This window comes from Hyaena hyaena, unplaced genomic scaffold (genome assembly GCF_003009895.1).
Source record: "Hyaena hyaena isolate Hyena2069 unplaced genomic scaffold, ASM300989v1 scaffold_726, whole genome shotgun sequence".
Classification (NCBI taxonomy): Eukaryota; Metazoa; Chordata; class Mammalia; order Carnivora; family Hyaenidae; genus Hyaena; species Hyaena hyaena.
Window position 1 is genome coordinate 730,842 of NW_024081358.1, and position 13,338 is coordinate 744,179.

At 36.4% G+C, this 13,338-nt stretch overlaps 1 protein-coding gene across 1 annotated transcript in view; it reads right to left on the bottom strand.

Annotated features, from left to right (window-relative positions):
* The window catches only part of FER (FER tyrosine kinase), a 419,902-nt gene that overhangs the window by 374,616 nt on the left and 31,948 nt on the right, over positions 1-13,338 (bottom strand). Inside the window, exon 3 of the mRNA XM_039217958.1 lies at positions 2,014-2,280. Coding sequence (XP_039073889.1) covers positions 2,014-2,220 — 207 coding nt within the window. The 5' untranslated portion in view covers positions 2,221-2,280. The remainder of the gene's footprint in view (positions 1-2,013; positions 2,281-13,338) is intronic.

The following is a 13,338-nucleotide window of genomic DNA, read 5'->3' on the forward strand; positions in this document are numbered from 1 at the left end:
AACGCTGCTAGAACAAAAGGATATGTGTTTGCAAAAACACAAACTTTGATCATACCTTGCCTGGCAGACAAAAATTAACCAAAATTAGATCATAGACCTAAATATAAAGCAAGACTATAAAACTTCCAGATCCAAACACAGGAAAAACTCACCAATTTTAGGTCAGGCAACAATTTTTTTTTTTTTAGTGTAACACCAAAACACAACAGTCTAATGAAAAACATTGATATACTGGACTTTTATTAGGTAGAATAAATGATGGCTTTTCGGTGTTAAGAGGAAAGGTTGACATATTCCTTGTTTTTCTTTTGAGTTTACAACTCTTTTCCACTGTAACCGCTCAACAATTCCTCTTTGAAAGTCAGTCCTGCCCATTTAAACATCCCTCCCAATCTTTATCACCTTTCCTTAGGCCCTTTTCCCATTTCAAAAACCCTCCTGCCTTCCTTAATTATTTTAGCATTTGTCTCCAACTATCCCCAACCAAAATACTTAACACTTCAGTGTCTACAATGATGATTCCTCTATTGGCCTGACCTCATAAATCTTCAATCTTCTATTAATCCTATTTCTCGTTCCTTTCACTACCTTACTTTTCTAAAGAGAATAATTCCAGTTGAACATGGTAAATAGAACATATGCCTATTTCTCCACTTCTTTCCAAAATCCCACTTAAATATAATATAGCTATTTAAAGTATAAATTCACAATAACAAAGAAAATAGAAAAGAAGAAAATCACAGATAAGACACATCAACAAAATACAAGAAAATGAAGTAAGGTAAATGGTAACTGATTAGCATATCAAGAACAGTTGAAACAGAAGTGTTCTGCAAAGGGTAGGTCAAGAAGAAAAGGCCACTTAGGGAAGAAGGTGGTCAAAAGGTACAAATTTGTAGTTGTAAGATCAGTAAATACTCGGTGCGTAATGTAAAACATGGTGGCTATAATTAACACTGCTGTATGATATATAGGAAACTTATTAAAAGAGTAGATCCTAAGAGTTCTCATCACAAAAGGGATTTTTTCCTTTTCTTTTTATTGTATCTATATGAGATGACAGATGTTAACTAAACCTACTGTAGTAATCATCTCACAATATATGTGAATCAAAACATCATACTGCATACCTTAAGCTTATACAGTGACGTATGTCAATTTTTTCTCAATTAAAAAAAAATGGCCAATTTATAGGGTTATATCTATAACTCCAGTAAAGCTTAGGAACTAGAGAAACCTATATGAAGGAAGAGGAGATGATACTGAAACAGAAGAGTTGATTCAAAGTCTTTAAGGACCAGACAGCTCCCATTTCTACTGCATAGCCCTCACAAACATCCAAATGTTCTTCTCCCAATTCAGAAGAAAACAAAAGGAAAAACTATTAAGATACGTAATATTTCATCTTTAATACCTTCAAAGAACAATTAATGGTACAATTTTGGCTTTATTTTTGGGCTCTTAATTTTAAATTTTATATTAAATTTTTATAATCTTAGACATAAAAAACATACTGCTTATCCAAAGAGTTTTTGAGTGTGATTAACTCATCACTACATGAGTATTTTAGTAATGAATGATCACAAAGAACAGCTACATGTTAAAATATTCCATGTGATTCACTACATCAATGATTCACAGAGGAATTTAGGGAATGTGGGTTATAATGAAAGTTTGTGTCAAAAGAAAATAGCAGGTCTCAAGAGACCCAAGGAAGAAGGGTAATCGAAAAACAAAAAATCACCGTCAAACCTAACTAAATCATTACAATAATTTAGACATCTATTTTTTTATTTCAAAATTCAAAATTTTCACACCTACTAACTCAGATTGAGGAAGTAGGGCCCAAAATTTATAATATTTGACATTTTCTCCCATGAGATTTTGATAATCAGCAAGATTTTGAACCACTGCCCCAGAATGCTAACTTGTGTATGTTCATGCAACAATATGATTTGCCCTAAGCACAATTATAATGCTATACACAATAAGTGAGGAAATTATCCTTCTTACCTTGGATACATTGCTGACATAATTCATTTGAACAGTACTTTCCTTATCAACTTGATTACAAAGGTTCTGTAAAGTAGATGCATATTCTTTATCACTTTTTATTCTCAGAGCCATAAATTTCTTCACTGTTTCCAGTAATCGTAACTCCCAGTCTTGCAATTTTAACACAGCTTCATGTGAATTCTTCAAGTCACTCCCAAACCCCATTTTTGTAAGGCACTGTCTTGTCCTCCACACTGCACTGTGAGCCTTCTAATCAGCACATATCTGTGTATGTAAACAGAAGAAAAAAACACCTTTTAAGTTAAAAGGAAATTTGTTTTCAAGGCAAAGTTGTGGCCCATTTTTTTAAGACTTAAAAAAATCACTACAACTGAATGCTTTCACCTAAATATCAGGAACAAGATGAGGATGTCCACTCTCACCACTTGTACTGAACATTGTATTGGAGGATCCAGCCAGTGCAATGAGATAAATGAAATGATTTCCATGGAAATTTAAAAGAAAGACTTAAAACCATCTTTATTTGAAGAGGACGTGAAACTGAATGCAATTATAAACAAGTTTAACAATTAACAAATGACCTCAGTAAGATTACAGGGTATAAGATCAACAGACAAAAATCAATTGTATTTCTACACACTAGCAATGATCAATCTGAAAAATGAAATTAAAAAACAATTTCATATACAACAGCATTAACAAGAATAAAATGTCTAGGAATAAATTTTATAAAATAAATTAAAACTTGTGTTCTTAAAACTATAAAATGTTGTTGAAAGAAACTAAGGAAAACCTAAATAAATGGAAATACTCATTTTAATGGATCCAAAAGACTTAATACTGTTAAGAAAGCAGTATTCTCCAGTTTGACCTACAGATTTAATTTAATCCATATTAACATATAAGCTAGCTTTTTTTCCACAGAAATTGGAATGATGATCTTTAAAAATTCTTGAAAAAGAAAAACAAGCCTAAAAGAGTCATACTTCCTGATTTCAAAACTTACTGAATAGCTACAACAGTCAGGACAATGTGGTCCTGGCATATGGACAGACATAGAGATCAATGGAATAGAAGACAGGGTCCAGATGTGAATCATCACATTTGTGGTTATCTGATTTTCTATAAGAGTGTCTATCTATTCATTCAGAAAAAAAGTCTTTCAACTAATGGTGGTGGGACAATTAAATTTCTACATGCAAAAGAATGAAGCAGAATTCCTTCCTTAGGCCAGATACAAAAAAATTTAACTCTAAAGGGATAATGGGTCTAAATATCAGAGCTAAAACTATAAAACTCTCAAAAGAAAACACAGTAGTAAATCTCTGTGACCTTGGCTCAGGAAACAGTTTCTTAGATATGAGACACCATAAGCATAAGCAACAAAATTAAATAATAAATTAGATTTAATCAAATGTATAACTTCTGTACTTCAAAAGTCTTCATTAAGAAAGTGAAAAGACCATAGAATGGGAGAAAATATTTGCAAATACTTATCTGATAAGGGACTTCTATCTGGAATATATAACAAATTATTAAGACTCAATAATAAAAATACAAATAAACAAATTAAAAATGGGCAAAGGATCTGCATAGAAACTTTTCCAAATGAATGTCCGATAAGCAGATGAAAAGATGCTCAGTATCATTAGGCATTTGGAAAATACCAATCAAAACCATAATGAGATACCACATCACACCATCAGGGTGTCTTTAAACAAAAGATAGATAATACCAAGAGTTGGGAGACTGTGAAGAAATTAGAACCCTCATGCACTGCTGATTATAAATGTAACATGGGGCAGTTCCTCAAAGTTAACCATATAGCTATCCTATGACCCAGAAATTCCACTTTTAGGTATACACTCAAGAGGAATGAAATCTTAGGCCCACACAAAAACTTGCACATGAATGTTGAAGCATAATTATTCACAATAGTTACAAAGTGGAAATAATCCAAATGTCCATCAGCTGATGAACAGATAAATAAAACATGATACATACATATAACAAAATATTACTAGCAATGAAAAGGAACAAAGTATTGATAGAAGCTACAATATGGATGAACCCTGTAAACATTATGCTAAGTAAAAGAAACCCAGACACAAAAGACTGACATACTGTATGGTCTCTTTATATGAAAAGTCCAAAATCCAGAGAGTAGATTAGTAGCTGCCTGTACTAACAAATTTGGGAAGAAATGAGGAGCAACTGCCGATGGCTACTGGCTTTCATTCTGGGGTGCTGAAAATGTTCTAAAACTGACTGTGGTGATAGGTGCACAACTCTGTGAACAAAATAAAAACCACTGAACTATACACTTTAAGTGGGTGAATTCTTCAGCATGTGAGTTTTATCTCAATAAAATTGCTTGAAAAAATCACTGCAGCATAACTGGTGATCATCTAAAGGTCAGTTCTCAAAACCTCCCCCAAATATCCTGCTTGTTTGCTATAAATCCCCAAAACTATAATAGCATTTATTTTGCTCTCCAGACTCCTAACTTCAGGTGAATCATCTAGGACCAGTTAGAAGAAATGAGGAAACACACCTCTTATTTTCACTTCTGGCTCATCCATACCAGAAGTCACTTTCTTGTTAATTCAGCTGAGATCCTCTAAGCTAGACAGAAAAATGAGAACAGATTTATGTGTCTAACCCCAGAGAAAACATCTAAAGAGATAATAAAAACGTAGGTTTTCCAGGTAGAGAACAAATTACAATTTTTCTCCAAGTGAAAATTGTCCAATTTCATGATCAATCAAATAAGCAGAGGGGAGAAAAAAGGTTGTGAAAAACTATGCCTCATCAAAGTTTCCAAAGTAGCAACCAGGACACAAAATTACAATACAAAGTAATTGACTTACTCACTTTAATATGGAGTAGCATAATTCCAATTTTTTCACTTTGGATGTAGTAACTTTGAGGGGCACCTGGATGGCTCAGTCAGTTGAGCATCTGACTCTTGGTTTCGTCTTACGTCATGATCTTGCAGTTTTGTGAGTTCAAGCCCTAGTCAGGCTCTGTGCTGGTAGCGTGGAGCATGCTTTGGATTTTCTCTCCCTTTCTCTGCCCCTCACCCACTCACACTATCTCTTTCTCTCTCAAATAAATAAAATTTAAAATAAATAAATAAATAAATAATATTTTTTTTACTTTGATGCACTATATCTTTACACAACACAAAAATTCACAATGAACATTTTCTTGTTATTTTACCTACCACTCATCTAAGTCTCAGTGGAAGATACATTCTACCTCATCATCTCATGTCTGTTTTCTTCTTAAGTAATCTCTACACCCAGCATGGAATCTCACAATCCTCAGATCCAGAGTTGCATCCTCTACTGACTGAGCTAGCCAGGTGCCCTTGCTTTTTTTTTTTTTAAGTTTTTATTTAAAATCTAGTTAGTTAGCATATAGTATAATATTGGTTTCAGGAATAGAATTTAGTGATTCATCACTATATATGTATGATGATACATATATAATTTTTATAATTTTTATAAATTTTTATAATTCATCATTTATGTATAATAACCAGTGCTCATCACAAGTATCTATCACTCACCCCATCTCCTACCTACCTTCTCTCCAGCAACCCAGTTTATTCTCTATAGTTAAGAGAGTCTTAACTATAAATCTCTTATGATTTGCCTCCCCCTCTTTTTTTCACCCTCCCCTAAGTTCATCTTGTTTTGTTTCTTAAATTATACATGAGTGAAATCATATGGTATCTGTCTTTCTCTGATGGACTTATTTTGCTTAGCATAATACACTCTAGCTCCATCTACATTGTTATTAATGGCAAGATTTCATTCTTTTTTTTTTTTTTTTTAATGTTTTATTTATTTCTAGGAGAGAGAGAGACAGTGTGAGCAGGGGAGGGTCAGAGAGAGAGGGAGTCACAGACTGAAACAGGCTCCAGGCTCTGAGCTGGCAGTCAGCACAGAGCCCGACGCGGGGCTCGAACCCACGAACCGCGAGATCATGACCTAAGCGAAAGTCGGACGCTTAACCGACTAAGCCACCCAGGCGCCCCAAGATTTCATTCTTTTGATGGCTGAGTAATATTCCACTGTATATATGCCACATCCTCTTTTTTTTTTTAAATACTTTATTGTCAAGTTGGTTTCCATATAACACCCAGTGCTCATCCCCACAGGTGCCCTCCTCCATGCCCGTCACCCCCCTTCCCCTCCCCCCCTACCCGTCAGTCCTTAGTTTGTTCTCAGCATTCAAGAGTCTCTCATGATTTGCCTCCCTCCCTCTCCCCCACTCTTTTCTCCCTCTTCTCCCCCATGGTCCTCTGTTAAGTTCCTCCTAATCCTCCTATACGTGCAAACATATGGTAGCCGTCCTTCTCTGCCTGACTTATTTGGCTCAGCATAACACCCTCAAGTTCCATCCAGGTTGCTACACATGGTCAAATTTCATTCTTTCTCATTGCCATGTAGTACTCCATCACATAGATAAACCACATCTTCTTGATCCATTTGTCCACTGATGGACACTTAGGCTCTTTCCATGTTTTGGCTGTTGTTCAGAGTGCTGCTATGAACATTGGGGTACATGTGCTCCTATGCATCAGCACTCCTATATCCCTTAGGTAAATTCCTAGCAGTGCTATTGCTGGGTCATAGGGGAGTTCTAGTGTTAATTTTTTGAGGGACCTCCACACTATTTTCCACAGGGGCCGTACCAGTTTACATTCCCACCAACAGTGTAGGAGGGTGTCCATTTCTCCACATCCTTGCCAGCATCTAGAGTCCTCTGATTTGTTCATTTTAGCCACTCTGACTGGCCTGAGGTGGTATCTCAGTGATGCCACATCTTCTTTATCCATTCATCAGTCAACAGACATCTGGGCTCTTTCCCTAATTTGCCTATTGTTGACAATGCTGCTATACATATCGGGGTGCATGTGCCCCTTTGAATCAATATTTTTGTATCCTCCTGGGTAAATATCTAGTAGAGCAGTTGATATGGAGAGTTCTATTTTTGAACTTTTTGAGGAACTTCCATACTGTTTTCCGGAGTGATTGAACCAGTTTAGATTCCCATGAACAGCCTATGAGGGTTTCCCTTTCTCTTTATCCTCACCAATATCTGCCATTGCCTGCATTTTTACTTTTAGTCACCCTGACAGGTGTGAGGTGGTATCTCATCATGGTTTTGATTTGGATTTCCCTGATGAGTTATGTTGAGCATCTTTTCATGTGTCAGCCATCTGTATGTCTTCTTTGGGACAATGTCTATTCATATCTTCTGTACATTTCTTAATTGGAGTATTTGGTTTTTGGGTGTTGAGTTTGACAAGTTCTTTATAGATTTTGGATTCATCTCAGGTTTTCAATGGAAGAACAGGAATCATTTTTGAGGCCAAAGAAATGTGAAACATTTCCCTTTCCTTTGAACTATATCTAGGATTGTGGTTCATTTTACCCCCTAACTGGGGTAAATATCACTTCTACTTCCAACTACATCTAGCTCTGATCTAAACTTTGATAATTTTTTTTCTTTCATTATCAAGAACTTCAAAAGACTGTAAAGAGCTCAAAAGAACAAAAAGGGAAATAGAATCTGGCCGCTACCTGAGAACTACTCCAGACCATCCTAAGGGCTTATTTATTTACACCAGTATTCTAGGTCTAGGAATATAAAACAATTTTATTTATGGTACCTCTCCTTAAGGAATGACAAATGATAAAAATTTTAAAAACAGTTCCATAATAGGGGCGCCTGGGTGGCTTAGTCGGTTAAGCGTCCGACTTTCGCTTAGGTCATGATCTCGCGGTTTGTGGGTTCGAGCCCCGCGTCGGGCTCTGTGCTGACTGCCAGCTCAGAGCCTGGAGCCTGTTTCAGTCTGTGACTCCCTCTCTCTCTGATCCTCCCCTGCTCATGCTGTCTCTCTCTCTCCTAGAAATAAATAAAACATTAAAAAAAAAAAAAAAAAAGTTCCATAATAAATTAAGACTATGTCTAATGGTAAAGTTGGTAAAGATTACAAATACTTTAGGAATTAATGAAATGATATCCTACAATTTTCCCATAGATGTCAAATGACATAAATATTAGACTATTCATTTCAGTAATTTTGTTTGAGATTACAACAAAAGAAACCAGAACTATCCATCAAAAAGAAGTGACTAGGTGAATTACAATCAAGGCTGCTGCATCTGATAATAACAACAGTTCTAGGGAGTACCATTCAAATCAGAGTCTATGTGAACTGTTCAGTGTCCAACAGTGGAATATCATTCAGTCCTAACAAAAAATGAGAAAATCTTTTGTGTAATGATCTGGAACTATCATTAAAAGCTACTACATGAAAAAAGTGAAATAAAGAACTTGATATGTTTACGTTCTATAAAAAGGAGAAGAATGATAGAAATTAATTTTCCTTTTAGGTGCAAAAAAATTTCTAGAAAGACACATAGTGGCTGGGGCTCTGAGTAGGAGAAGGACTTTTCGTTATATATGCTCTTATACATTTGAATTTTGTGCTAAATAAACGTACTGATATTACCTATTCAAAAAATTAATTTAGGAATTTTTTAAGAGAAATTTAAAAAGTAATTAAAGCTGGACTAAGCCCAGAAAAGTTTCCTAGAAATGGCAAGATTTGAGATAGGGCTGGAAAATGACCATAATTTAGAGTATAAAAAGTCAAAGGGGAAATGTATTTCAAGAAGTAGGAGCCCTAAGGGACATAAAAAGTGAATATGAGGTAAAGAATAAAATGCCTCCCAAACCCAAGCTATATACAGCACGCAAAGGGAGATGCAATGTCAATTTATCTGCTATTCTACTGTTCAGAAAACTAATACAGATCAAATTCCTTAAATGAATTCATTTTTTAGAGCAAAATAACATGGCCACAAATACAATTTTTTAAGGTACTAATTTACTGGTGCTACTTACATAAAAGTATGTTCAGTCTGTGAAATTTCACCAAGCTGAGCACCTGTGAATCATGTACTTTTCCATCTATACGTAATAGCAATAAAAATGGAAAGAGAGACATAGCAATAGATTTTAACCTGAAAGCTAGGTATAAAATTAGCTTGAAGAGAGAAGAAAAAAAACATAAGATGAGACATGAGACATAAGACAAATTAATAAGTCATAGCAATATGTAACTTGAAAAACAAGAATCTATAATTGACAATATCAGTGAGAATTAAGAAGAAAGATCCTTGATGTGGTGAATAAATTTAGGGGACAAAAGAGAGACAGATGATCCAGTGACAATTTCAAGGCTTTACTAAGATATGATGACAATACCGATAGAATAGGAACAATGAGAATATGGAACTACTTTAAAGAAAATACCTCATCTCAGGAGGAAATAAATGCTTAGGTAAAATATTAAGGCTAAAGATACAAATTTGAGAGTCAATTGCTTAAAGGTGTTAGATAAAACTCATGGACTGAACATCAACAGAAAAGCAGAGTAAAGGACAAAGAAGGAAGAGAAGTCAAAGGGCGGAGATTAAGTAAACAAATAAAAGAGGTCTGCAGAGTAACAGATGTCAAGATGAAAAAGAAGATAATTTGCAACATCAAAAGGCAGAGGAAGATGTGAAAATTGCAAAAAGTCATTATTGGAATTTGGCAGTAAAGACAATATACTGAAACAGTACCTCAGAAGTTTCTATAACCAATAACTAATAAAAAGAACAAAAAACTGTTTTTAAGAAAAAGCAAAAATTTAAACTTATAATCAGGAAATAAAGGACTACCAACTGTATGCCACAACTTTCACAACATGGTTTCAAAGAAAAGAAAGAGAAAATTCCGATGTTCTAGATACTATGGCAATGTACCCTAATCTCCAGAAGACATTCTAAGGAATGAGAGTTAACAGAAACCTGAGAATACACATTGAATACTCCAATACGAAAAGGAGCAGGCAGAGTGAACAGGCCAACCTAGGAAAATCAAGAAAATATCTAAAGAGAGAATCCTCCCTGTACCAAGACAGGACCTTAGAAAATGCAGAGAGGGCAGTGTTGGCTTGCCATTTTCCAGGGCTCTGTGAAGAACTTGTTGAAGAAATTAAACACAGGAGTACAGGATACTTAGTGAAATTTCATAAGAGAACATGTAACTCGGGTCCCCAGCAAGGCCAAACTCAGCCCCAGCCTATATCTCTGTACCACCTCCACGCTCACACAACAAAGAAACCAAAATTAAAAGTAATACCCAGCTTTCTGGTACAGATAAGATTGCAGAGATCATTTTTCTCAGCTTCACTGCACAAAACACCAGTATAAAAACTAGAAATACCATAGGAGACTACCAAAGAAGAACTCTGAAAAGAGTGGATAGAAGGCAGTCTCCTACACATGCACCCCAATGTTTATGGCAGCGCTATCAACAATAGCCAAAGTATGTTAACAGCCCAAATGTCCATCTACTGATGAATGGATAAAGAAGATGTGGTATAGACAACAATGGACTATTACTCAGAGGTCAAAAAGAATGAAATCTTGCCATCTGCAACAATGTGGATAGAACTAGAGTGTTTTATGCTAAACAAAATAAGTCAGTCAGAGAAAGACAAATATCATAAGATTTCACTCATATGTGGAATGTAAGATACAAAACAAATGAACATAAGAGAAGGGAAGCAAAAATAATATAAAAACAGAGAGCCAGATAAACCATAAGAGACTCTTAAATAGAGAGAAAAAACTGAGGGTTGCTGGAGGGGGTTGGGGTGGGGGTATGGGTTAAATGGGCAAGGAGCATTAAGGAGGACACTTGTAGGATGAGCACTGGGTGTTAGATGTAAGTGATGAATCACTAAATTCTACTCCTAAAACCAGTATTACATTCTATGTTAACTAACTTAGATTTAAATTAAAAATAATAGAAAGAAAGAAAAGAAGGAAGGGAGGGAGGAAGGGAGGGAGGGAGGGAGGAGGGAGGGAGGGAGGGAGGGAGGGAGGAAGGAAGGAAGGAAGGAAGGAAGGAAGGAAGGAAGGAAGGAAAGAAGGAAGGAAAGAAGGAAGGAAGAGGGAATGGGAGGGGGGAGAGGAGGGGAGGAAGGGAAGGAGAAGGGGAAGGGGAAGGGAAAGGAAAGGAGGCAGCCTCCTTTGGCCCTAGGGCTAGAAGAACAGTACAGAGGCAGAGTGTCTCATGTTTTCCTCACCCAAGAAAGAAAAAGTCACCCAGACCCGACTTTTCCCAACCTCCAGTCTAGTAACAAAAGACCGCCCATATTTGCAGACTAACTCCCCAAGGATCCCAAAGGAGTCCCCGTGACAACAATCAGAGAGCCAGAAACCCCCAAAAAGAGGCTCATTTATGAGCCTCACCAAAAATAAACAGCCAGGGCAAGCACTCTCCTTACCTGCTAGGCCTGAGAATCCCCTTTTCCAAGAGAAACTGAATGAGGCAGGAAGAACCAGCAACCAAGACCCAGATATCAGGTCAGGAAACCTTTGTCCTCAGAGGTCTGGGCCTCTCATTCCTCAGCCAGAGACACCAGAACTGGATGGCAGAACTAACAAAAGTAACTCAGCTGAAGCGGCTACTCTCCAAGACTTTCTTCCCCTGCCCAGAGGGACAGCTAGGGGGCACAATAAGGAAATCCTACCTTAGCCCTTTTCTACCAATAGACTTCTAGTAGCTCAGCCTAAGAAAAACATCTTCTACTCTGTCAAGCAGCACCAGCTGGAACCAGTGGGAGCCCTAGTGATATAAGACAAAGCAAACTAAAATAACAGCACAATGACTCTGAAAATCAACTGTCATTGAAACCACAACTCATAAAAATAGACCAAAAGACCTGCATGCTAAACCTAAACAGGGACTTCCTGTGAAAATAAAACACAGACCCTGGAGTCTCCTAAAATAAGAGATAAAATGTCTAAGATTCAATTGAAAATCACCTCTCATACCAAGAACCAAGAAAAAATTACAACTTGAATGAGAAAAGACAATCAACTAATGCCAACACTGAGATGAACTAGATGTTGGAATCATTTGAAAAGGGTTTTAAGTGAACCATCTTAAAAATGCTTCATCAATTATAAATTCTCTTAAAAACAAATGTAAAAAATTGAAAATTTAGGCAAAGAAATAGAAGTTATTAAATAACCAGATAGAAATTACAGAGCTAAAAATGAAAAACAGGAATATAAAACTCATTAAGTAAACTCAAGAGAAGAGTGGAGATGACAGAGGTACAATCAGTGAAAGTAAGCACAGAGCAAGAGAATTCAACTGATCCAAAAATCAGAGAGAAAATGGATGGACAAAAAAGAATAAAGCCTTGAGGACCTGTGGGACAGTAAAAGATCCAACATTTGTATCATCTGAGTTCTAGAAGGAGAGGAGAAAGAGAGTGAGGTTGAAAAATTATTCAAACAAATATATCCATCTTGGAGAATGAGAGAATACAGAGTTACAGAAATCAAGACAATTGTAATCATGGTACAGGATCAACGGAAGAGAATAGAGAACCCAGAAAAAGACCCACACAATTATGATCAACTGCTCTTGACAAAGATCCAAAAACAATTCAATGGTACGGAGCAGCTGGATATCCGAGAAAAAAAAAGAGAGAGACAGAGAGAAAACCTTGACCTAACACCTTACGCAAAAATTAACTCAAAAGGATTATGAACTTATATGTAAACATAAAACTAAAAAACTGAAAGAAAAAAAAAAAAAAAAGGAGGATATCTTTGAAAATCTTCAGGATCTAAGCTAGGCAGTATTTAGACCTCACACACACACACAAAAAAACACAATGCATACGGGCACCTGAGTGGCTCAGTCGGTTAAGTGTCTGACTTCAGCTCAGGTCATGATCTCACAGTTCATGCTGACAGCTAGCTCAGAGCCTGGAGCCTGCTTCAGATTCTGTGTCTCCCTCTCTCTCTCTGACCTTCCCTGCTCACACTGTCTCTCTCTCTCTCAGAAATAAATAAAAACATTAAAAATTGTTGTTAAAAAAACAATGCATACAAAAGAAAAATCAACAAATTGGGCCTCATCAAAGGTAAAAACTTTTGCTTGTGAAAGCCCACGTGAAGAGGAGAGAAGACAAGCCACAGGCTGGGATAAAATATTTGCAAACAACATATCTAACAGAAGACTAGTATCTAGAATCTATAAAGATCTCTCAAATTCAACAGTCAACAACAATCCACTTAGGAAATGAACAGGGGCACCTGGCCAGCTCTGCTGGTTAAGTGTCCAACTCTGGATTTCAGCTCAGGATGAACCATGATCTCATGGATCTCATGTGCTGACAGCACAGAGTCTGCTTGGGATTCTCTCTCCCTCTCTCTCTGCCCCTCC